Here is a 25,113-nt window from a genome sequence, read left to right on the forward strand (position 1 = left end):
TATGGCCCTGAACAAAGAGTAAACAGAAGCGCGAAAAACAATATTGCCCTAGATTGCTGGTCTTGTCAAATTTACTCTGTCAAATGTGTTTTTTCTGCTTTTTCCAAAAAATACGTAGATGCTTTTACTTTCCAAAGGCCACAATACGACTCATGGATCGTCAAATAACCAAAAAGACTGTATTGCTCTTGGTAACCCTGGGATGCCGATGAAAGCCCTTTGCTTTTATTTAATTTTTTAAAATAAACTGAAAGCAGTCCTTTCCATTGATGAGGTGAAGAGTGTTAGCAGTGTTGGTAACAAGATGGATATTTGGTGCATTTTAGTAGAAAGCATACAAAGGTATGGGAGGAGTTTATAATAACACATAATGTGTAATGGACAATACTGTTGTCTTAAAGGCTACATGAAAATTGGCGTTTTTAAAAAATATATGTGAAACTTTCCTAAGCAAATTTTGGCCAAAAGCCAGGAATAATTTTTGCATTGTATGCTTCAACCTGTCAGAATGCCAGGAACCAGGAAATAACGTTCTTTAAAAATTGGGGAATAGATGCACGTGGTGCAAAATTTGAACTGTAGGAATGCAGAGTTACTGACAAATTTCTCCCTCCCACTTCTGTCCTCTCGGCAGGGGGGCAGCCAGTCTTGACAGTTTCTTGTGTCTGTCTGGAGATAATCTCTGCCCATGAGACTATCTCTTAAGATCATGATAACTTTCAGATCTTCAGCAATTGTTTGGGCAAAGTGTCTTAAATTCATGGATTTTGTGTAACTGGTATCTTAACTACCCACATAGACATGTGATTTCCAGAAGTCAGTAGAATTGCTGATGTGCTTTTGTCCATAGTGTGTTAGAGTAAGAACGCAGAATCCTTTGGTTAAAAAAAAACCTCAAAAGAAGATTATAAGTGACAAAGCTGTACTTTTACCAAATGCAAATTTTGCTAAGGGTAAAATTATTATTAAAGAGTCCTTTTTTTTTTTTTTTCTTAAAGAGACAGGGTTCTTACTCCGTCTCCGAGACTGGAGTGTGGTGGTGCAATCATAGCTCACTGCTGGATTTGACTGGGCCTGGTCAAAACATGTTTAGAATTAAAATTATATGTGGGCTTTTTGAGAGCTTAATGTAAAATAAAAAAGTGCAATTTTGCTTTATGTGTTTTCTGTAGCCATTGTATTTTTTAAATACTTCGTGTCTTTATAACAGGATGTACTTTGTCTAAATTTAAAAAAATTAAAAATAAGCCGGGCGCGGTGGCTCACACCTATAATCCCAGCACTCTGGGAGGCCAAGGCAGGCGGATCACCTGAGGTCAGGAGTTCGAGACCAGCCTGGTCAACATGGCAAAACCCTGTCTCTACTAAAAGTACAAAAATTAGCAGGGCATGGTAGCAAGCTACTCAGGAGACTGAGGCAGGAGAATCGCTTGAACCGGGGAGGCAGAGGTTACAGTGAGCTGAGATCATGCCACTGCACTCCAGCCTGGGTAACAAGAGCGAGACTCCATCTCAAAAAGCAAACAAACAAACCAACAAAAACTAAGCAGCACATTGAAAGAACTGTGTTAAGAGTTAGCACTACTCAGTAGTAAAGTCCAAGCAGCTAAACAGATAGAAGCTATGAAACTTAGCAGAGGTTAAATAACTATTGCAAAACCATAGTAATGACTATTCTCAGTTTTCTCAAAACTTCTCTTTGGTATGTTGTTGTCAGATTTTGCTTTACATTTTAACCTTCAACATTTGTTCAATATATTTATTATGTACATCTCTTTCTATATTTATAGATCTAGTTATGTACCAAAGAATGGTATGGCCAGACATGGTGGCTCATGTCTGTAATCCCAGCCCTTTGGGAGGCTGAGGTGGGAGGATCACTTGAGGCCAGGAATTTGAGACCAGCCTGGGCAATGTAGGAAGACCCCATCTCTAAAATAAAATAAAATAAATAAAATAAAATAAAATAAAATATCAATCGTGGTGGTGTATGCCTGTAGTCCCAGGTACTTGGGAGGCTGAGGTGGGAGGATCACTTGAGCTCAGGAGTTAGAGGCTGTGATCAGGACGGGGTACTCCAGCCTGAATTACAGAGCAAGACCCTGTCTGAAAAAAAAGTCATTTTATTAATTTATTATCTAAATCGTGTCTCTAAGGCAAAGGAGGTTATTGCATGTTTGGGAGAGGGGTTCATATTAGATTTTGCTTCAGAGACCAGTTTTATTAGTTATATCAATTGAGCACAGGGCAACATGATGAATATATTCATTAAGGAAACATCCATTTTTTGAGCCTCCTGTCATCATCCACAATATATGGTAATGATATCAGTGATCTCCACCTGTGACATTGTTGTTATGAAGAGTAAATAATGTATGTGAAAATGCTTTGATGAGCTTTAAAGTGCTACAGATGTTATCTGTTAAGAAAGTTTGTTCTGGCCAGGACATCGGGATGGATGGCGAGGTGGGGAGAGCTGGAGCTGGAGATGACAGCTGGGGATTTGTCACGGAGCTTCCTGATACGCCTGAGGTGGTGGGCATGGAGTTGGGTGGGGGCAGGTTTAGAGGCCACATGAGGGAAGAATGTTTGAAAGTTTAGTATCTGGTTGACTGGGGAGAGGAGGTGGGATTACTGACAGAGATTGGGGAGGGGAGAGGGAAACCGATAGAAGGTGGTGGGGAAATGACATTGAGTTTGAGGCTGGATTGAAGAAAGGGCCGATGGAGTTGGCTTATTGAGTTTACGGCTTTAGAACCATTTAAGTGGCCAGCAGTCAGAGTGGCCAGAGTTGAGACCCAGATGCACCCAGGAGATTATCTGAAGTCCAGGCCTCTGACCTGGTCTTTTTTTTTTTTTTTTTTCCTTTTTGAGATGGAGTCTCTCTCACTCTGTCACCCAGGCAGGAGTGCAATGGTGCGATCTTGGCTCACTGCAACTTCCGCCTCCCGAGTTCAAGCGATCCTCTTACCTCAGCCTCCTGGGTAACTGGGATTACAGGTGTGCACCACCACACCCGGCTAATTTTTGTATTTTTAGTAGATACAGGGTTTCACCGTGTTGGCCAGGTTGGTCTCAAACTCCTGACCTCCAGTGATCCACCCGCCTTGGCCTCCCAAAGTGTTGAGATTGCAGGCATGAATCACCGCGTCCGGCCTGACCTGGTCTTTAAGTCTCTGTCACCAGAGTTGGAAGACGGAAATAAAGGGAATGGGGGGTGTGGCTAAGAGACTTAACACACAATGAAACTTATCCTGTCTAAAGCTGATACCGGTGTCTGTCAACAAGAAATCGACATCCAAGTAATAGAATGAAAACATTAAGCCCACGCAGCAGAGGATGATACAGAATCGACTTCTTCTGAAGGGAAAGATTAAATACACAGTTTGAACTGGAGAATGGAGAGAGTGGCTATCAGCATGTTGTGTGTCCCTGTGTTAGCATCAGCCAGTGGACCTACAGGACAGAGAGGAGGAGAGGTGTTTGGCATCAGAGCAGCAGGCAGAGCCACGGCCCAGGTCACCTGATGCCTGGGATTCGCTTGGCTCCCCTGCTTTGGTTGCTCATGTCAGGGTGAGGGCTTTGGAATGTGGGGCAGCGACAGCTATGCTCCTCCTTCCCAATCCTGTCACACTGTTCTCCTACATTCAGATGTCTACCCCAAGCTATACCCCCTCTGTAGGCACATTCTTTTCTGTGAGTCTAGATGGCCGTGGCTTTTGGTGGCTGAGCTATGATTTTAGCTCACAAACAGCCATGTCAGCTCATGCCCTAGCTCTGGGATTACCAGGGACGTCCCCTCCCTCCTTCTCCTGCTAGCTGCTTTTTACTGTCTGCTGGACGCTCCAGGGGCCTGTAAGAGAAGGTCAGATGGCATCAGCATCTCTCCTTCCTTCCCCCTTCCTGCTCTGAATCCCTGGTCTATTGGAGTTTGGCACCCAAGAGCCAGTTGGACAAGTTTCTGCCCTGCCCAGCTTGGGCAATGACACTGGGCCTCTTTTGGTATAACCCTGCTGGTCCTGCTCTTGTATTTACCTTTCGTTGATAATCAGCTCTTAGATAATGTCTCATGGGAGATGGCAGGGCCTAAAGGAAAGTGCATGGGATTTGGGAATCAGAAAGGGTTGTGCTTGAATACTGGCTCCCCTGTTTGCTGCCTGTGTGACCTAGGGCAGGTTCCTTCACCAGCCCCATCTTTAGTTTCTTCATCTGTGAAATGGGATTGTTAGGATTAGGCGACCACATGTGAAGATGCCTAGCAGCATGCCTGGCACATCATAATTTCTAAATATATGTCAGTTTCCTTCTTTCTTTCTCAGGCTGTTTCTTTGCCAAAGCACCAGATTGATGTTAGGAGTTTGAGCTCTGTCTTCATTTGGCTCCCTAAGAAAGTCACTTCCCCCAGTTGAGCCTTAGAGGACTCATGTGTGGTGAATGAAGAGGTATGCACAGAACCTTTGAATGCTGACATGCTGTGAGTTTATGGATCAATAGTTGGGTCTTCTGGTCATTTCTGTGTTCTTTGTGACTCTCACTGGAAGAGGGGGAAGGGAGTAGGAGTCACATGGGTAAAAATTTCTCCTTCAACAAGAAATACTGCTGTTGCTAGAAAAAGGATTAACGTGGGAGGTGTGCCACATCCCTGTATGGACACCTCAGCTGCTTCCTTGGTGACGGAGAAGAATAAGCCATATATTTTCCCCTCCTAGGGAGCTGGCTCCTTCAAGGACCTTAGTGGCAGAAGAACTCTTGAGCAAAAAGGAAGGTACTGGCATTGTCTTCATAAAACCACATTTATTTATTTATTTATTTATTTATTTTTGAGATGGAGTCTGGCTCTGCCGGCCGGGCTGGAGTGCAGTGGCATGATCTCGGCTCATTGCAACCTTCGCCTCCTGGGCTCAATCAGTTTTCGTGCCTCAGCCTCCCAAGTAGCTGGGATTACAAGCACATGCCACTATGCCCGGCTAATTTTTTTTTTTTTTTTTTTTTTTTTTTTGAGACGGAGTCTCGCTGTGTCGCCCAGGCTGGAGTGCAGTGGCCGGATCTCAACTCACTACAAGCTCCGCCTCCCGGGTTTACGCCATTCTCCTGCCTCAGCCTCCCGAGTAGCTGGGACTACAGGCGCCCACCACCTTGCCCGGCTAGTTTTTTGTATTTTTTAGTAGAGACGGGGTTTCACCGTGTTAGCCAGGATGGTCTCGAACTCCTGACCTCGTGATCCGCCCGTCTCGGCCTCCCAAAGTGCTGGGATTACAGGCTTGAGCCACCGCGCCCGGCCCCGGCTAATTTTTTATACTTTTAGTAGAGATGGGGTTTCACCATGTTGGCCAGGCTGGTCTCGAATTCCTGACTCCGGGTGATCCCCCTGCCTCAGCCTCCCAAAAAGTGCTGGGATTACAGGCGTGAGCCACCGCGCCCAGCCTAAAACCACCTGTCTTTTAACAGGAACCTGCCCTGTGCCCTATGTGGTTTCTCAAAATTTAGAAGTCCAACAAGTGTACAGACCACTCCTGACTTGTAGACATCCTCATGTGGGATCACTGCCAGCCAGACACGGCACGGCACAGCATGGGAATCTCCATTCCCTCTTCCTCTCTCTCTCCTACCTTTACTCCCTCCTCTCTGTTGGCTGCTGGTGCAGCAGCCACGGTAACTCTGTGGGCTACTGGCTGGCGTGGCCTTTTCTCTTACCAGCTGCTGTGTCTCTGGGCCAGAGTTAGCAGGGCCAGCTGGTGCCTGCAGCCATGACCTCCAACCTGGAGGCACATGGAATCCCTTGGGAGCTCTGGAAACAGGCAGGTGCCTGTGCCCTATCCCAGACCAGTTCAAACCCTGAGGATGAAGCATGGGTCTTAGTTTGTTTAGAAATCTCCCAAGGTAGCCAGGAGACATGGTGACTCATGCCTGTAATCCCAGTACTTTGGGAGGCCAAGGCGAGTGGATCACCTGATGTCAGGAGTTCGAGATCAGCCTGGCCAATATGGTGAAACCCCATCTCTACTAAAAATACATAAATTAGCCGGGCGTGTTTGGTGCATGGCTGTAATCCCAGCTACTTGGGAGACTGAGGCACAAGAGTTGCTTGAACCTGGGAGGTGGAGGTTGCAGTGAGCCGAGATCATGCCATTGCATATCCAACCTGGGCAATGGAGTCATCTCAAAATAAATAAATAAAGATATCTCCCGAGGTGATTCACATAAGCAGCCCTCCAGAACTTCATTCCCCCCACCCACTGGCTGCACTTTGTATCTGCTCAGATGCCTTCATCTCGATGCTTCCTGTCTCTCTCCCTATGACCTATTCTTCAACTCTGCCCCTACATTTTTGACCCCCTTTTCATTGGGGTTCAATCCTTTCCTGCCTCTTCTACCTGATCCTGATTCCTGTCCCACAGAGGCCTTGCCTAGGTCGTGGGAACTGCAAACTGAAGTGACCCCCAAGTTGGAACCTGGGAGATGTCACAAGGAAACGCTATTTGCCAGTGGTGGGCAGAGCTGCATTGGTCTTCCAATACCTGATGAACTCGGTGGGCTTGTATGGACTGGTTGGGAACTTCACCACCGTGCAAGTATGTTTTCATTTAAAAATTAAGGAGTTCCCTCTGTAAAGCAGTAAGATTCTACTCATGACCTTCGTGTGCTTCCGTCCAGTAGGAAGAGACCTAAACTCTCAGAAAAGCATACTCCAAATACAGAGTCCACAGCTAGATTTTGTCCTGTTGACCGGCTGTTCTTAAACTTGGGCCTGTTTAGGGATCACGTGGGAGCATTTTAAAAATGTCCATATTCTGACCACATTCCATTTAATTCTCATTCAGTGTTCTGTGGGGGAAGCTTGAGCATGGGTTTTTTTCTTTTTTTTTTTTTAAATCTCTGTTTTCTTTTTAATAAATAGAGTCAGGGCCTTGCTGTGTTACTCAGGCTGGAGTGCAGTGACACGATCATAGCTCACCGCAGCCGGCTAATTTCTTTATTTTACTTTTTGTAGAGACAGAGTCTTGCTATGTTGCCCAGGCTGGTCTTGAACCCTTAGCCTCAAGTGATCCTCCCACCTCAGCCTCCCCAAGTGTTGGGATTACAGGTGTGCGCCATTGCACCTGGCCATTCTTGGGGTGTTGAAAACAAGCTCTCCAGGAAATTCTGGTGTGCACCAAAGTTGGAGAAGGATTTGTGTGCCTAAATCCAGAGAGAGGGGAGGTCAGGGCAGGCTGGAGTCAGTTCAGGCTTCGGGGAGGCAAGTCTTGAGTTTATCCTTTTCCTAGAGGAGTCTGAACTATGGCCAGGGAAGATGGGGGACAGCTTCAGTGGACTCCTCTCCCCAGCTCTGATCCCCTGCCCCTCCCTAGGTGCTGTTTCTTGGCCTCCCTGCCCTGACACCTGGCTGCCCAGGCCCTCAGCTCAGGCATCCCCACTCTGTCTTCCTTGATCAGAAAGCACCTTCCTGGGGCTGCTGATGTGTCGCCCTGGCAGTCAGCTGTCACCGTTCATCTATGTCCAGTCACTGGAGTGGATACTGAGTGTCACTTTGGATCAAGCCTCAAGGATCCTGGGGCTGTTTTCTCCCACGTCTCCCATTTCCCCTGGATGGGGAGGAAGGTGGGAGGGAGGCAGCATCAGACATGCGTCAGATTTTCCTGGCTTCTCCTGGTGTAGAGGACGTACAGTTGAGCCCAGGAGCAGACTGTGGGTGGGGTGTGGGTGAAGGGGTGAGGACCCCTGCCCTTCCCCCTGGGGTCCCTGGGCCTGGAGAGCAGCTGCGGCTTCTTTCTCTCTGAATAGGGAGAGCTGCCAGGGAGGCCGGGACAGACGGGTGGAGCAGCCCCCGAGGGGCAGAGGAGATGAAGTAGTTGAAACCTGATCAGCTCATAGTTGTCGTTCCGTGTGGGTTAGCGTCTGAATGGTTCCCCAAATCCCACTTCATCACTCATAATTCAGGCTAGGACTCCTGAGGCCGCTGGGCTGTGGTTTGGGGTGAGGAGAGTGTGTTGTGCAACAGCGGCCCTGAGACTTGGCATTTGCATCTTGTAATTAGTGCTGTGGGAGGGGGATCAGGACTCCAATAGGAAGGGGTGGGCCCTCTCGTGTCTTTCCATGGAATTCTCCCCACCACCCTATGAAACAGGGTTTAGCATCTCCGTTGTATGGGTAAAGAGACTTGCCCATGGTTACAGAGCATTAATATCACAGTTAGAATTCCAACAGCTCAAGCTTTTAAAATTACCCCATGCCACTTCCAGGGCACTGCATTGAAAGTCAGCTTTGGTTTAGGCTTTGCCACCAATTAGGTGACCTTGGACAAATCCCCTCACTCACAAGCCACTTTCGTAAACTGCAAAATGGGGTCAGGGTGTGGACCCTTAGTCCCCAGCAGAGTCCCGCAGTTCCTGTGTCCCTGGAGCCCGTTGGTCTCCCTCCGTAAGTCTGACCTTGGGCGGTGTGGCGTCTTTGCCCAGAGCGGTTCTCACTGCCTTTTGGGAGCTGGGGCTCCTATGTGGACTCTGATTTAAGGGCTACAAGGCCTATCTCTCCCTACCCAATAGAGGTTTCCTGAAAAAAAACAAAACGAAAAGCAGTCGCTATGTTGTTGAAAAAAATATAGAAGTGTAAATCAGACTGTCCACAGTTGACATGGCAATCTGGCTGTGAGAGGCAGCTCTTAGCTTACTGCCTCATTGGCAAAGGGAAGAACATGGAGTGCAGAGTCTTTTAGTCTTTTCTAGGTCCCCCACTCTAAGATTCTCGGGTTCCGAGAATACTTTTTTTGTAGTATTATCCCCGTCCATTTTCTTGCTTGAATTTGCTTCAAACGACATACGTTAATTTAGATAGCTGGGGTTAGAAGGACTCTTACCTACCACCTGAGGAGACATTTACAGAAAAGAAGAAGAAAAAAAAATATGTAATGTTTTTATAGAGACAGGGTTTCACTATGTTGGCCAGGGTGGTCTCAAACTCCTGGTCTCAAGCAGTCCTCCTGCCCCAGCCTCCCAAAGTGCTGAGATTACAGGTGTGAGCCACCACGCCTGGTCCACCTGAGACACTTCTTAAGGCTGTCTCCAGATAGGTCATTTAACTGATAATTCTTAGGTAAATTTACTAAATTCCCTTTATCCAAGATTCACCTTCTTTTATTGCTTTGAGAGGACCCCAGATAATGGAGACTTCAGAGGTTTTTCTTGGCAACAATTTAAGAGGTCAGCAGGAGCTATGCACGGAGTCTCAGATTCATAGGGGAATGGTCTGCATTCGAAGCCCCACAGCTGTGATTTCTGACCTTGACCGTGACTCTGGCATGGGACTGCCCTGGGTTTTCGCTGCTTCATCCCTGCCAATGGGGACAATAGAAAGCCAAAGATGGTGTGCCAGGTAGAGCACATTGTCAGACCTGGTGCCCGTGAGTCTCCTGCTGTCGTGATAGTGCATTCATTTCATGTTTTATACTGTACAGACACCTTTCCTTTGCTACTTATAACAGCCCTATCAGGTGGGCTGAACAGATATATGTATTTTTTATTTCTATATTGTGTGAGTTTGTATCCTATGTATTATAAAAAAAGTTGAACTGGCATAAAACAGGACAGAGTCAGTGAGATCTCAGGGCACACGCAAAAACTATAACAGCTCACACTTGCTGAGAGCCTTCTACATACAGGGACAATTCCAAGTGCTCTTAAATGTATTTATTTATTTTTTTTATTTTGGGGGGATGGAGTCTCACTCTTTCATCCAGGCTGGAGTGCAGTGGTGAGATCTTGGCTCACTGCAACCTCCACCTCCTAGGTTCAAGCAATTCTCCTGCCTCAGCTTCTCCAGTAGGTGGGACTACAAGTGCGAGCCACCAAGCCCAACTTTATATGTTTAGCAGAAATGGGGTTTTGCCATGCTGTCCAGGCTGCTCTCAAACTCCTGACTTGAGGTGATACTCCCACCTCAGCCTCCCAAAGTGCTGGGATTACAGACGTGAGCCACTGTGCCTGGCCTTCTTAAATGTATTAACTCATTTTTACAGCTTTCTTATGAGGTAGGTGCTATTATCCCTGTTTCACAGAAGGAAAAGCTGAGGCTTGGTGGTTAAGGAACTTGTTCACAGTGGAGCTTATGCTTTTTTTTTCTTTTTTTTTTTTAGAGATAGGGTCTTGCTGTGTTGTGCAGTGGCATGAACATGGCTTACTGCAGCCTCCATCTCCTGGGCTCCAGCAGTCCTCCCAACTCAGCCTTCCATGGAGCTGGGACTACAAGTGTGAGCCACCACACCCAGCTAATTTTTAAAATTTTTGTAGAGATGGGGTCTTGATATGTTATCTAGGCTGGTCTCAAACTCCTGGCCTCAAGTGATCTTCCCACCTTGGCCTTCCAAAGTGCTGGGATTATAGGCATGAGCCACTCTGCCCAACCTGAGCACATACTCTGACCACTGTACTAGAGTATTTCTTTATAATAGATAAGGCTTGAGGGTAATGTTAATGTCACAGGTTTCCATCAGGAATCCTGAATCATTATCCAGGAATTATCATCACCGTTTCACAGGTGAGGAATGTAAGTTAAAGAATGGTTGAGTACCTTGCTCAGTGTTGCCAGGGAAGTGGCATAAACAGAGCTAGAATCTTGGTCTTCTGTCTGTTGGTGCTGTTTCCACAGCCTTCTTAAAATGAAAATTATGTGTCTTTCAGAATCTGGCAATGGGGGCAGGAGCTGTTGGAGCTTTGCAGCTGACCTACATCTCGAAGGTAATGTTGACCTGGAACTCTGGGAATTCATACTCTGTAAGTGGATCTGGTTTCTAAGCAAGGGGAAGTGTCCAGTCCTTTGGGCATTAGTATTTTGGGACGTTGCATGGTGTTGAAATGCTCCTCTGACCCCACACACTGCCTGTGGAAGCTTAGCTGCTGATGGGTGGCTGTAGAGGTAGGTAGTTAGCAAGTTGTTGGAGGGTGGACCTACAGCCTCTTACTCCTTGAACACATCAATCCATAATGCTCCCAGCTCCTGCACAGGAGGTGTTATGTGGTGGAGGAGCTGGGGTAGGGGTGGGACATGACCCATGACCTTTTTTGTAATTGGGACGAAAGAGAACACGAAAACAATCACCAAAAATCCAGCAACTGTGAAGGATTCTCTCAAAGAGTACAGTCAAACAGAAAGTGTTGGGGCTTCACTGGAATTTTACTATTCACCTGGACAGGATTACGGTGGAGGGAAGGCTAAGAAGGCCCTGAGAAGCTACTCACATTGCCAGGAAGACATTCAGTGGCCAGATAACTGCTGGGGGTTGGGGCAGGTGGCTGCCGGGCCACCCCCAGTCCAGTTTGTACAGAAGGAGCTGGAGCAGGCCGTCTCTTGTGCTGAGAGCTGGGGTGGGGACTGGTTAACGGTGCCCACATGTAACTGTTGAATTCAGCTTCTATTAGCGGCCCCTCCCCGGAGCAGGCACCACTGCTGACCTGTGATGCAGCGGTGATAAAAAGGCCGGGAGATTTAGAGCCTCCCCAGAAAGAGGAACTCTTTGTACAGTGAGGAGAGCCAGGTGGCACCCCGCCAGCACTGAGGTTTCGGAAGTCCTGTGCTCCCCACACACCCTCACTGCAGGCCTCTTGGGAGCCTTTTCTGCCCTGCGCATCCCCTTTCATCCTCAGGGGCTTGGGGCCCGGGGGCCCCTGAGCCAAGGGTCTACTAGCTCCATCTTGTAACAAGCTTTGGGAGCCTTGCACCCTGGCGGGTCAGGAGATGAACCTGAAGGGGACTGGGGGACTCTGGAGGAGAGGACACCCTTGGCTGGAGGGGCAGCCAGCCCCTGTGCCTGTGGTGTGCAGGCAGAGTCAGGCAGACACAGCTCGGTACAAAGGCACAAGATGCAGGGCAGTGTCAGGGCGGATTAAAGAGGGAGAGAATGACCTCAGGGAAGGGGGAAGGGCCTTTTCAAGTCCAGCCTTGCTAGCACAGCTGCCCGCAATTTGTGCATGCCTTGTGGTGAGAAATGTGGCTGTCTCCCCAGGCCAGAGCAGCCAGAGGCCCAGGCCTGCCCGCCCTCCCTGGCTTGTCCTTATCTTGCTGAGAGCTCCTGAGGTCATTTCTTCAGGAGGGTCAAAGATGGAGAATTGAGAGCAGAGGAGCAGAGAACCTCGCAGTAATAAAGGAAAACTGAAACCCTCTCCTGTGTGAGAGGGTTTGGGAAGACTTTTTTTTTTTTTTTTTTTTTTTTGGTTGAGGAAGAATGAATTCAGTCTCCTGCTGAATCATGATTTATAAATGCAGCTCAGATGAGGGTTTTAGAGTTCTCAGCCTTGGAGGCTGCCTGTTTAGTCCCTTCCCGAGAAAGGCAGGGCTGGGTGGGCATTTTGCAAAACCCACAGCTGCCACTGGGTCGGGTTACACAGAGCCCAGAGCCTTTAACTCCTGCCTGACTCCCTGCCAGAAAGCAGGGGGTTTTCCCAGGGTGACATTTAGCCATGGAGGCGCTGGGCTCTCCAGCTCTGCATTCCAGTCATTACTTGTTAACCCTTAGGTATTCCATCCTGGAGGAAAGCACTTGCCACCGTGTCAGGTGGCCTGGGCAGAGGGCAGCGTGTGGGCTGTCTGTTCAGGGTGTGTGCTTCTCTGCTGTCTGCTGAGGGCTGGTGTTGGGAAGATGAGGAAGGGCGTCTGGCCCTGGTCCTTTGGAGAGACAGAGATGAAAGTGATGATTGGATGTCATCCAGAGCATCGATGGCAACAGAAACAGTTCTTAGCAAACTAGAAAATAATTAAAGCTGCCCTTTGACCCCTGCCTCTACCTCACCAGCTGCACAGCCAACCCCACTGTCCCACCCCCAGCTGTGTCCCGGTTGTCAGGGCCTTGCTTTCAGCCACCTCTCAGAAAGAACTTGTGGGGGATCATGGATCCTTTTTCAAGGCTGATGAAATTCATGGATGCCTTCTCCAGGTAAATGCATAAGTGTACGGACACACCCTGCTTTTGCCTATAATTTCAGGGAGCCCATTGACCTCCTGAAGCTGGTCCAGAGACCCCTATCCCATGTAGGTGGCTGCTACTCCCCTGCTCCTGATGCCACCTCGTGGGGCAAGGTCATCCCCAGATACCAGGGCAGAGGCTGCAGCAGAGTAGGAGACCTTGTTTTGCTGCCACTGCTTCTGCCAGAGGGGCCCCAGCTCCTCTTCCGGCCATGGGCAGACAGGGTGGGGCTGGCCCTAGCCGTGCCTGGCCGCTGACGAGCTTGCAGCTCCTGTGGTCTGTGTTTGATCTGATAAGCACAAGTTCCTGAGAGTCTGTTGAGCCCTGTCTGCGTCACTCTATGGGGGACCTGTGCCCACTCCCTGCTCACATCCCTGACCTCTGCTCGCTGCTGGGGTGTTCACAGGACCCACCAGGCAACCACTGCTGTGCAGAGCCTCTGCTGTGGCCACCTCGACTATGTGGATGGCTGCACCTTGGTGGCCTCACTGGAGTCAGATGGTCGGGTGACCTCACCCGCCTGCAGCCACACCTCTTCATGAAAGGAGGCGAAGCCACCACGTCTCCATGATAAGTTAGATTTCCTCCTTGCCTTTTTTTTTTTTTTTTTTTAATTTGAGACAAAGTCTCACTCTCTCGCCCAGGCTGGAGTGCAATGGTGCAGTCTTGCCTCACTGCAACCTCTGCCTCCTGGGTTCAAGCGATTGTCCTGCCTCAGCTTCCCGAGTAGCTGGGATTACAGGTTGGTGCCACCATGCCTGGCTAATTTTTGTATTTTTAGTAGAGATGGGGTTTCACCATGTTGACCAGGCTGGTCTCAAACTCCTGACCTCAGGTGATCCGCCTACCTCGGCCTCCCAAAGTGCTGGGATTATAGGTGGGAGCCACTGTGCCCGGCCCCACCTTGACCTTTCTTTCCGTGGGACTCAACAACAGGTAGAAATCATTTCATTGTCCTCTTTTGCCACTCTGTGGCAAAGGGGAATAGTGTTTTTACTCTGGCTTCACCTATTGTGAAGCTGATCAGAGACATTGAGGGTCTTACCCTTGCAATGAGCCAATCAGGGCAGAACTAGAACCGATGCTGTTAGTTCAGCAATGTGTTGGTAAGCCATTAGACATGAGGCCAGTGATGGTTGTACACGCATGCACTCACGCGTGCACTCTCACATGCCTCCTAACCAAAACTGGATAAACAGAGGAAAACAAACAAACACGAAGCCAGACTGTCTCTTTGAAGGCTCCAGTTCCCATAATAAACCCATGGGCAGCATTCTCACAGCACAGGCTGGCGAATCAGTTGTAGTCAAAATGAGCATTTGTTATCCAAGCAGTGAAAACTGTCCGCCTGTGGTGCTCTCTCTAGTCAGTGACAAATAAGAGTTTTTCAGAGAAAAGGCAATTCTCCTAATAAGCCAGAAAGGGTCTTGGAGTACCCAGCTTTTCAATGTCCTTCTAAAGCTGGAAGTAGACTGGGCACAGTGGCTCATGCCTGTAATCCCAGCACTCTGGGAGGCCAGGAGTTCAAGACCAGTTTCGGCAACATAGCGAGACCCAGTCTCTACAAAAAAAAAATTAAAAAATAAAAATTAGCTGAGCATGGTGGCGAGTGCCTATAGTCCCAGCTACTTGGGAGGCTGAGTTGGGAGGATCGCTGGAGCCCAGGAGTTTGAGGCTGAATAAGCCATGATTGCACCTCTGCACTCCAGCCTGGAGACAGAGTGAGACCCCATCTCTTTAAAAAAAAAAAAAAAAAAGCCAGGCGTGGTGGCTCATGCCTATAATCCCAGCACTTTGGGAGACCGAGGTGGGTGGATCACCTAAGGTCAGGAGTTCCAGACTAGCTTGGCCAACATGGCGAAACCCTATCTCTACTAAAAATACAAATAATTAGCCAGGTGTGGCGGTGGGTGCCTGTAGTCCCAGCTACTTGGGAGGCTGAGGCATCGCTTGAAGCCGGAGGGGCAGAGATTGTAGTGAGCCGAGATCGCACCATTGCACTCCAGTGCCTGGGCGACAGAGCAAGACTCTCTCTCAAATAAATAAATAAATAAATAAATAAATAAATAAAGCTGGAAGTAGAAGGGGAGACATGAGATAGGTGGGTTCTGAGGGCTGGGATGGCCAAACACAGTTCTGTTGTGGTCAGGATTATTCTGAGATCAGGGGCAGAACAACTAGGAGTTACGGACCAGAGGACTGCGGGAATGTGGATGCCGAGGGCCAAAGCAAGAAAATGAATTACTGACAGATCAATACTCAGGTGTAAGCGGGACAGAAGCCTACGCCATGGTCCAGATTGAATGGGGGGCTGGGGGTCAGAAATCCAGGAAGCAAAATGCCTAGGAGCCTGGGCTATTGTGTTAAGGAGCCACCAGCGTCCTCTTACCTGTGAGTTGACACACAGAGGAGTTTGGATACTCTGTGTCCGAACTTGGGATAAGTGGGTTTACCTTTGCTCAAATTTTCATTTTTTTAGGTCTTTCTTAGGCTCTATGGCTTCCACCTCACATCTCGAAATGCACATCCCTTATTAAATATAATTGGCCATAATATGTATATAAAATATTTGAAAGGATTTTAATCATTTTACTTTTGGAATGATTTGGCTCTGAGTAACTCATCCGGTTTGTAACCGGCTCTAATTTCTGGGCAGTCATCTTGCACACACACAAAAGGATTCTTGTGAGCTAAGAAAATCTAAAGTATCCTTTTTTTTTTTTTTTTTTTTTTTTTCAGACAGAGTCTCACTCTGTCATCCAGGCTGGAGTGCAGTGGTGGCATCTCAGCTCACTGCAACCTCCGCCTCCCAGGTTCAAGCGATTCTCCTGCCTCAGCCTCCCAAGTAGCTGGGATATTACAGGCATGTGCCACCACACCCAGCTAATTTTGTATTTTTAGTAGAGACAGGGTTTCACCATGTTGATCAGGCTGGTCTCGAACTCCTTACCTCAAGTGATCCACCCGCTGTGACCTCCCAAAGTACTGGGATTACAGGTGTGAGCCACTGTGCCCGGCCCAGTACCAATTATTTTCAAATGAAAAATTTTTTAATGTTTCATTGAAAAATTAATGACGTTTACTTGAGTAATATCTTGTATGCATTTAAATAATTGTCAGGGAGGTTGATATAATGTTATGTAGGCATTAATTAACACTAGATATAGCATCTTCACTTTGTGTGTAGGAGGCCAGGTTTTCAGGTTTCATACAGTTTTGCAAGCCCAGAGAAACTCATGGGCCCTCAGCGTTTTGCCCGTAGTTCCAGGCGGGACACCGCCTGTGTTGATGTGTGGAGTGAGGCTTTAAAGGAAATGAGGTATCAAAAGCTATAAATAATCCCTCCTGAGTTGAGCAGATTCTTTGTGGAGGAATAGCTGTCTTACCTGCACTATCATATTTAACCCTTATGTTAACCCTATGAAAACATGGCATTATGATCCTTTATTTGATAGAACAGGAAGTGGAGGTCATTCAGCTTCAACACCTGTCATTTGAGACTCTCTGTCTCTGACTGCCTGACCTTCTTTTGATCTTTTATAAAATGCTACCTCAGTTCCCATTTATTTGGGGCAATATTAATTTTGGTTAAGGAATCTGGGCAGGTGTATAGCAAGAACACAGAGCCAAGAGTAAGAACCTAGACAGACTGGTGAGTCAGTCATTGTTAGACCCTAACTGCTGTCAGCCAGGAAGAGACTTTCATTTCAATTCAGGACTTTTTCTTTAGCACCTGGCTTCTGATGACGCTGCCCATTACAGTAGAAGCCAGCTGGTTGTGGTGGTTCATGCCTATAATCCCAGAACTCTGTGAGGCTGAGGCAGGAGGATCACTTGAGGCCAGGAGGTTGAGACCAGCCTTGACAACATAGCGAGACCCCATCTCTAAAAAAAATAGAAAAATTAGCTGGGTGTGGTAGCACACACCTGTAGTCTAGCTTCTCAGGAGGGTGAGGTGGAAGGATCACTTGAGCCTAAGCAGTCGAGGCTGCAGTGAGCTGTGATTGCGCCACTGTACTCCAGCCTGGGTGACAGAATGAGATAGGGTCTCATTCTGGGCTCAAGTGATCTTCCAGCCTCCTATCTCAAAGAAAGAAAACCCAAAAACACCCACAAACAAATAAAATAAAGCGGGAACCACTCCTGGAGCCCCTAGCTGAGGACACATCGAAGAATACCCTTGGCTGGAAAGGGATGGAGAGAATGGTATCCAGGGGAGGACTGTGACATCATGTGAATAGTCCCCGGCCTAGGACCCATGGGAAGGTGACTGTCTCTTTAGAGGCCCAGTGGTGGAGGCTGCCTCCAGGGAGTCTCAGCCTCCATCAAGGATTGTCCCTAATCTTTGTGGGCATGTGGTGGAATGTGAGTTGCTTTTCTTTTTTCTTTTGTTTGAGCCTGAATGATGTGAGTTCACATATGCAGATACTCAGTAGTGTACATGCCAGGGGTAGGATTGCCAGAGCAAGATGAAGTGCAGCAACAGGAGGTGTAGAAATACCTCCTCTATTTCATGCCCTTCCCTGAGATGTATAGGCATGTTCTCCGATTCCATCAGCCCCTCTCTGGGCACCTGGAAGGTGCTTATTTTCATGGTTAGGCCATCAGGGCAGATGCAAAGGCAATTGTTCCGTGTGTCTGAGTGCAGCGTGCAGCCTGCTGCTTCATCTCTCTGAGCGTTCTGATTGGAATCCATGCATTTGTGGCAATATTGCCTTTAGCTTGGAGAATGATTTAGGGAGAGGGTTGGCGGATGAAAGAGGAGGGGAGGAGGGGAATCTTGCTAGTGTGAATGAGGCCAGGATAGGTTTCCGTCAGGACTTAGTGTCTTTTAAAAGTCTTTTTGGAGCTGGGCGCAGTGGCTCATGCCTGTAATCTTAACACTTTGGGAGGCTGAGGCGGGACGATTGCTTGAGCCCAGGAGTTTGAGACCAGCCTGGGCAACATAGCAAGACCCTGTTTCTGCAAATATTTTTCTTTTTTAAAAAAATTAGTGAGGCATAGGGGCATTTAAAAAAAAATTAGCCAGGAGGTGGAGGCTGGAGGATCACTTGAGCCCAGGAGTTGGAGGCTGCAGTGAGCTATGATTGCACCGCTGTACTCCAGCCTGGGTGACAGAGTGAGAGCCTATCTCTAAATAAATAAATAAATAATAAACAAAAGTCTGTTTGTAAAGATGAACAGACCTCAAGATAATGGTTATCTCTGATGCGTGGGGATTCTATCAGGGAGGGGCACACAGGGCTTCTAAGAAATAGGACTGATAATGCCTGTTTCTTAATCTGGGTGATGAGTACAGGGTTTTCATTTAATTATTATTTTAAAAAAATGTAGACATGTTTAATGTACTCTACATGTATGAGAAATTTCACAATAAGAAAGTTTCAACATTGTAAGAAACATATTCATGTTTCGTTTATTTCTTATTTCATTTAGGTGAGCATAGCTACCCCAAAGCAGAAACCAAAAACTCCATTTTGCTTTGGTAAGTACTGAGCCAGGGGAGGGACTCGTTTAATATTGATATGGCAACTTCCTCTTTTGCTTGGAGACAGTCCTGTGATCACATGTGACTATACCCTGTGCGTATGAGTGACTTAAATCACAGTGACGGTCCTGGGCGTCAAGTGATACTGTTTTCCCTGGTCTTGCTGCAAAGGTTGTTAACATAAGGACAGAAGTCCAGGGACTAATAACATTTCTGTTTTCTTTTTTTTTTTGTTTTAGTTTTTTTTTAATTGATAATAATTGTACATATTCATGGGGTACATAATGTATAATTAGCATATCTGTATTAGTCTGTTCTTGAACTGCTATAAAGAAATACCTGAGACTGGGTAATTTAAAAAGAGAAGAGGTTTGGCCAGGCCTGGTGGCTCACACCTATTATCCCAGTATGTTGGGAGGCCGAGGCGGGCAGATCACCTGAGATCAAGAGTGAGACCAGCCTGGCCAACATGGTGAAACCCATCTCTACTAAAAATACAAAAAAATTAGCTGGGCATGGTGATGGGTGCCTGTAATTCCAGCTACTCGGGAGACTAAGGCAAGAGAATCTCTTGAACCTGGGAGGTGGAGGTTGCAGTGAGCTAATTTTGCACCATTGCACTCTAGTCCACCTCAAAAAAAGAAAAACAAAAGAAGTTTAATTGGCTCACTGTTCTGCAGGCTCTATAGGGCTAGAGGAGAAGCAAGAAAGAGAGTGGGGAGGTGCTACGCACATTTAAATAACCAAATTTCACAAGAATTCACTATTATGACACGACAGCACAGGGCATGGTGTTAAACTGTGAGAAACCGTCCCCACAACCCATCATGATCCAATCACCTCCCACCTGGCCCCAACTCCAACATTGAGGATTATAATTGAACATGAGATTTGGGTGGGGACACAGATTTGGGTGGGGACAGAGATCCAAACCGTATCAATGTCCATCATCATTTCTTTTAATAATTGTCCATATGCATTTCAGTTTTCTTGATGCCACAAGGCAGGTGCAAAATGTCCACTAGAAGTTTCTGCAAACCCTTATTTTAGAGCTGAGAAATGGTGTGCTCAGAAAAGATGGAGGACTCAGAGCAGAGGCAGATGGCAGTGCCAGGAAGGGGATAAGATAAAGGAAGGAGAATTCTGTTGAGGGTCTCAGTTACCCAAAGAGTGACATGTTGGGGGATGGTGTAGGAAGCAGAGTCACTGTGCACGGGTGCCTCAAGTCAGGAAGCAGTCAGTGAATTCAATGAATCCATCATCAGATAGTTACTTGGCTCCTACTATGTTCTCAGGACTGTGCTAAGTGCTATGAGCAAATGCTAACAAATAGTTTCTATTGCCTATCTCGGGTGGTCCTGAATGTAAGTTTTACAAAGGCAGGGATATTCCTCTGCCTTGTCACTGTGGTATCCTCAACACTTAAAGATGGTTCCTAGCGCATAGTAGATGCTCAGTAAATATTTGTCAAATGAATGAATGAAGGGATGAATTCTGCATCTACCCCATGAGACTCACCTCCTACAGTTCAAGCTTATGCTAAGAGAATAAAATATTCCCTTGAGCTATTCTCTCTCCCCACTTCAGATTAGTTCAAACTTCTTTGGTACGCTCATTCTTCTATTTCTTGCAAATTTCATAGCTAAGCTCAGAAATGACTGTCACGACTGGATTAAGAAAATGTGGCACATATACACCATGGAATACTATGCAGCCATAAAAAAGGATGAGTTTGTGTCCTTTGTAGGGACATGGATGCAGCTGGAAACTATCATTCTTAGCAAACTATCCCAAGAACAGAAAACCAAACACCGCATGTTCTCACTCATAGGTGGGAACTGAACAATGAGATCACTTAGACTCAGGAAGGGGAACATCACACACTGGGGCCTATCACGGGGAGGGGGGAGGGATTGCATTGGGAGTTATACCTGATGTAAATGACGAGTTGATGGGTGCTGACGAGTTGATTGGTGCAGCACACCAACATGGCACAAGTATACATATGTAACAAACCTGCACATTATGCACATGTACCCTAGAACTTAAAGTATAATAATAATTAAAAAAATAAAAATTAAAAAAAAAAAGAAATGACTGTCACGTTTTGTGGTTATCAGATCTAAAAATATATATATGTAATAATAATGAACCTGGAAGTAAATTGTTGACCTAATGGAATGCTCAGAGGAAAGAACAGGTTGAAAGTGAGGCCAAGGTCACAGATTTGATCACAGGAAAGCTTTGTTCTATTTCCCAACCACAGACAAGACTCCCAGTCCAGACCAGTTGTGCCAGTGGAGACCAAGCATGGGTCCAAAATTCTGTATATACCATGATGACAGTAAACGTATTAGCACTGCCAGAATGCGGTTCACAGTTGTGTCTTGTTGACGGCAGACCAGCAGCCTCATCACTGCAGAACAGCGCACTGAGGCTGCTGTTAACATGGTCAGGTGTTGTTCCTGTGGCCAATAGGATGTTTTTAAAGGTGGGAAAGAGAGTGAGCAGGTGTGGCCTGGGGCTTCCTAAATTCCCAAGGAAATGACTTAGCATCATGGGAGATTTCTTGTTCTGCTTTGTGGAGTTCACTCATCTTTCTCCCTCAAACACCTTAGCTTTGTGGAGACTTGTTGTGTTGCTTGTATTCTGACCCGGGAACATCTTCCCTTCTTTTCTGTGGCTTTTGTAGTTATCAATGCCCTGTCTCAGAGATATTTCCTTCAAGCCAATGACCAGAAAGATATGAAGGACTGGGTTGAAGCCCTGAACCAAGCCAGCAAGATCACCGTAAGTTTGGTTTCTTCTGTTTTCTGGGGGTAGTAAAAGTGCCTCTTCCCAGGCTGTGGCCTTGTTGGGGTTGGGGAAAACCGAGATGGCAGTGGGGACTTTCCCAGGAGCCCGGTCTGTACCCAGTTCTCTCCCACCTCTTCTTGTTCCTTGGCTTACCAAGCACAAGTTGAACTGAGAGTTTGAGTTTGAATCAAGTTCAAGGGGAAGTTCATGGAGCATCCCCTTTGGGCTTCCTGGGAGGGCTCCCGGTCGGTCATGTTTTGGGTGATTCTGGGATGCTGATTCAGAATGTGGTAGGATTGGAAAATGGATTGCTGACTGTGAAAAGTCAAGTAACGGGAAAAGCATATGGGGAGAGAAGGCAGAACTTTTTCCCAGCTTGGGGGGATACTCTTCTTACTTTCAGAGGCTGCCTGCAGGGTTAGTCCAAGCCATCCGCCTCCCTGTCCTGGAAAAGCCTTCTGTTTAAAAGCATCACAGAGCTAGTTCATGGACTGTCCTACAAGTGTGCTGTTTTTCCTTGAGTTGGCTCATGAAGAATTCCTTTCCTTTTCCTTGGAAATACAGAAAAAGAAAGGAAGAGGGTAGGAAGGATGGAGAGGGAAAACTATATGTTTTGGAAAAAACTAGACTTTTAATCAATAAGACAGGCAGACTCCTGGCTTATATAGATCATGGCTTGTATGCTGAAAAGCTTGTTTCTGTATCATACAGTCAGAAATGCTTATGTTTGAGGGGCTTCCAATAGTGACGATTACGTGCTGCAGCAAATTATCCTCCCAGATTTCTCAGGGTTCCTGTGAACAACTGTATAGAAGAAATGTGTACACATATCTAGTATTCGTGTTGCTAGACCTAACCTGAGTATAATTGAGTCCTATAAGCAGTTTTGCTGATTAGCTTCTTATTCTGATAAACCTTGGTAAACCCGTGAAAAGAGAGAGTGATGAAAAGAGAGAGGATGAATGGCTGGGTGCAGTGGCTCAGCCTTGTAATCCCAGCACTTTGGGAGGCTGAGGTGGGTGGATCACCTGAGGCCAGGAGTTTGAGACCAGCCTGGCCAACAAGGTGAAACCCCATCTCTACTAAAAATACAAAATTAGCCAGGCGTGGTGGCACATGCCTGTAGCCCCAGCTACTCGGGAGGCTGAGGCAGGAGAATCTCTTGAACCTGGGAGGCGGAGGTTGCAGTGAGCCGAGATCGTGCCATTGCATTCCAACCTTGGCAACAAGAGTGAAACTCTTACCTCAAAAATAAATAAATAAATAAAATAATAAAAAATTAGTGAGGCCTGGTGGCTGACACCTGTATTCCCAGCTACTCAGGAGGCTGAGGCAGGAGGATCACTTGAGCCCAGAAGTTTGAGGCTGCAGGGAGTTATGATTTTACCACTGTACTTTGGCCTAGGCAACAGAGTGAAACCCCATCTCTTAAAGAAGTGTCAGGTAGTGTAAGCAGCTTTGGAAAGGCTCTGCATGTTGATCTGAAGCAGTGCATGACACCGGAGCATAAGCGGTGACAAACAGTGTTCTTCGGGATTTTGAGAGGAAACACAGCAGCCAAGCTTCTGTTCTTCCTTTTCTGGCCACTGGGAACTCTAAAAAGTTACTTTCCGGCCGGGCGCGGTGGCTCATGCTTGTAATCCCAGCACTCTGGGAGGCCAGAGTGGGCAGATCATGAGGTCAGGAGTTCAAGACCAGCCTGGCTAACATGGTGAAGCCCCATCTCTACTAAAAATATAAAAATTAGCCAGGCATGGTGGCAGGCACCTGTAATCCCAGCTACTTGGGAGGCTGAGGCAGGAGAATCACTTGAACCCAGGAAGTGGAGGTTGCAGTGAGCTGAGATCGCACCAGTGCACTCCAGCCTGGGCGACAGAGTGAGACTCTGTCTCAAAAAAAAAAAAAAAAAAAAGTTAATTCCCTCCTTCTTTGCTGGGTTTCAGGAATTCATCTGGGTCATTTAGGGGAAATTTCTGCCTGTTCCATGGTGATTTTAATCACTAAATATCAACTAAAAATCAACATCCCTAAAAATGTGGTTACATAATAACAGAACTCACAGAAAATGAGAAAGAGTAGCTTAGGTAGGTCGTGACATGTAGCAACAAGGAGTCAGGCAGTGCTAGAGCCAAATCACTTGATTTTAATGAGCTTGAGTTGACCTCATCTATAAAGAGAAAATCATGCCTGGTTGATAAGATTAGTGATAGTGCAGCAAAGAGCTTATCAGTGCATTGCCTGGCACTGAATGGAGGCCCAAAAAAACTGTAACTGTTGGTATCTCTCAGCCAGAAGGAAAATAGAAGGCGGAATTTTTGGCCTGATTTGGAGAGGTAGGGAGGGGGCAGAGGACATCCTTGTCTATGTAAACTGAGTGGGCAGTCCAGGAAGAGAAGGTCTCGTCATCTTTGTGGGGGCCCAGCATAATCAGGGTGCTCTTATTGTTTTGAACAGACACTAAATGACAGGGCTCTCATATAGCTCTGAGCTCTTGAAAGGGTCTGGATCCTTAGGTCTTTCTGACTCTGAAAGCTATAGAAGTGGGAGAGGACCTTAGCTTTTCTCTCGAAGTCCTGGTGACGTCCCGGCAGATAGATGTAGGGTGTTGCATTCTCCTAAAGGTGGGACATTGTGATGCTGGGGCACTGGTGGGAAGTCAGGATTTAGTAGACATTCAGCCGTATTTTTGTTTTTGTTTTGAAACAGAATCTCGCTCTGTAGCCCAGTCTGGAGTGCAATGGTGTGATCTCGGCTCACTGCAACCTCTGCCTCCTGGGTTCAAGCGATTCTCCTGCCTCAGCCTCCTGAGTAGCTGGGGTTACAGGCGCCCGCCACTATGCCCAGCTCATTTTTGTATTTTTAGTAGAGACAGTTTCACCATGTTGGTCAGGCTAGTCTTGAACTCCTGACCTCAGGTGATCCACCCCCCTCGGCCTCCCAAAGTGCTGGGATTATAGGCATGAGCCACCGTGCCTGGCCGACATTCAGCTGTTAATCCTGGCTTTAGGTAAATGACTCAACTGTTCTGGGCCTCTTTTTTTTTTTTCTTTCTAACAGAATGAAAGATTTCCTCAGCATTTGCAGACTCTAGTGTAAATGAGTGAAGTAGGCAAGGAGGAAGAAACATGAGAACAAGAATGAGGATAAGTGACATCTGACCCCTGGCCTCTTCCATTCTGCTGGGGAGAATGGTAGAGACTGTGCAAACACGGAATGCATTTTCTATCTAAAAGGAAACTGCTGCAGAGCTGAAAATCTGGATTTGTCTGTGAAATATCCCAAAACTTAGATGCAGATTTTAAAAAAACACTGCATGTGACTAACAAAACATTATTTGGGCAAAGTTGGTGGGTGGGCCACCAATTTGCAACCTCTGGCCTGTGATTTCCAGCTAACCATAAAAATTCTATGATGGGCCGGACGCAGTGGCTCACACCTGTAATCCCAGCACTTTGGGAGGCCGAGGCCGGCGGATCACGAGGTCAGGAGATCCTGGAGACCATCCTAGCTAATACGGTGAAACCCCGTCTCTACTAAAAAATAGAAAAAATTCGCCGGGCGTGGTGGCAGGCGCCTGTCGTCTCAGCTACTTGGGAGGCTGAGGCAGGAGAATGGTGTGAACTCGGGCGGCGGAGCTTGCAGTGAGCCGAGATCGTGCCACTGCACTCCAGCCTGGGCGACACAGCAGGACTCTGTCTCAACAACAACAACAACAACAACAACAAAATTGTATGATGATTTGATCAGCTGTGGTACCATATCTCTGTCAAGAAAGAACAAAGATAACTCATTCTTCCAAAAGGGCTCTGTGTATAATTATTAGTACCACCTGGGAAGCCTTAATTAAAATATTTTGTAATATATTTTCCTTTTAGTT

At 47.0% G+C, this 25,113-nt stretch overlaps 1 protein-coding gene across 1 annotated transcript in view; it reads left to right on the forward strand.

Moving 5' to 3' along the window:
* PLEKHA2 (pleckstrin homology domain containing A2) overlaps positions 1-25,113 on the forward strand; it is a 71,714-nt gene that overhangs the window by 24,007 nt on the left and 22,594 nt on the right. The window contains exons 3-5 of the mRNA XM_025393703.1: positions 10,674-10,730; positions 18,389-18,437; positions 21,133-21,230. Of these exons, the coding sequence (XP_025249488.1) occupies positions 10,674-10,730; positions 18,389-18,437; positions 21,133-21,230 (204 nt within the window). The remainder of the gene's footprint in view (positions 1-10,673; positions 10,731-18,388; positions 18,438-21,132; positions 21,231-25,113) is intronic.

Source organism: Theropithecus gelada, chromosome 8, assembly GCF_003255815.1.
Source record: "Theropithecus gelada isolate Dixy chromosome 8, Tgel_1.0, whole genome shotgun sequence".
NCBI lineage: Eukaryota > Metazoa > Chordata > Mammalia > Primates > Cercopithecidae > Theropithecus > Theropithecus gelada.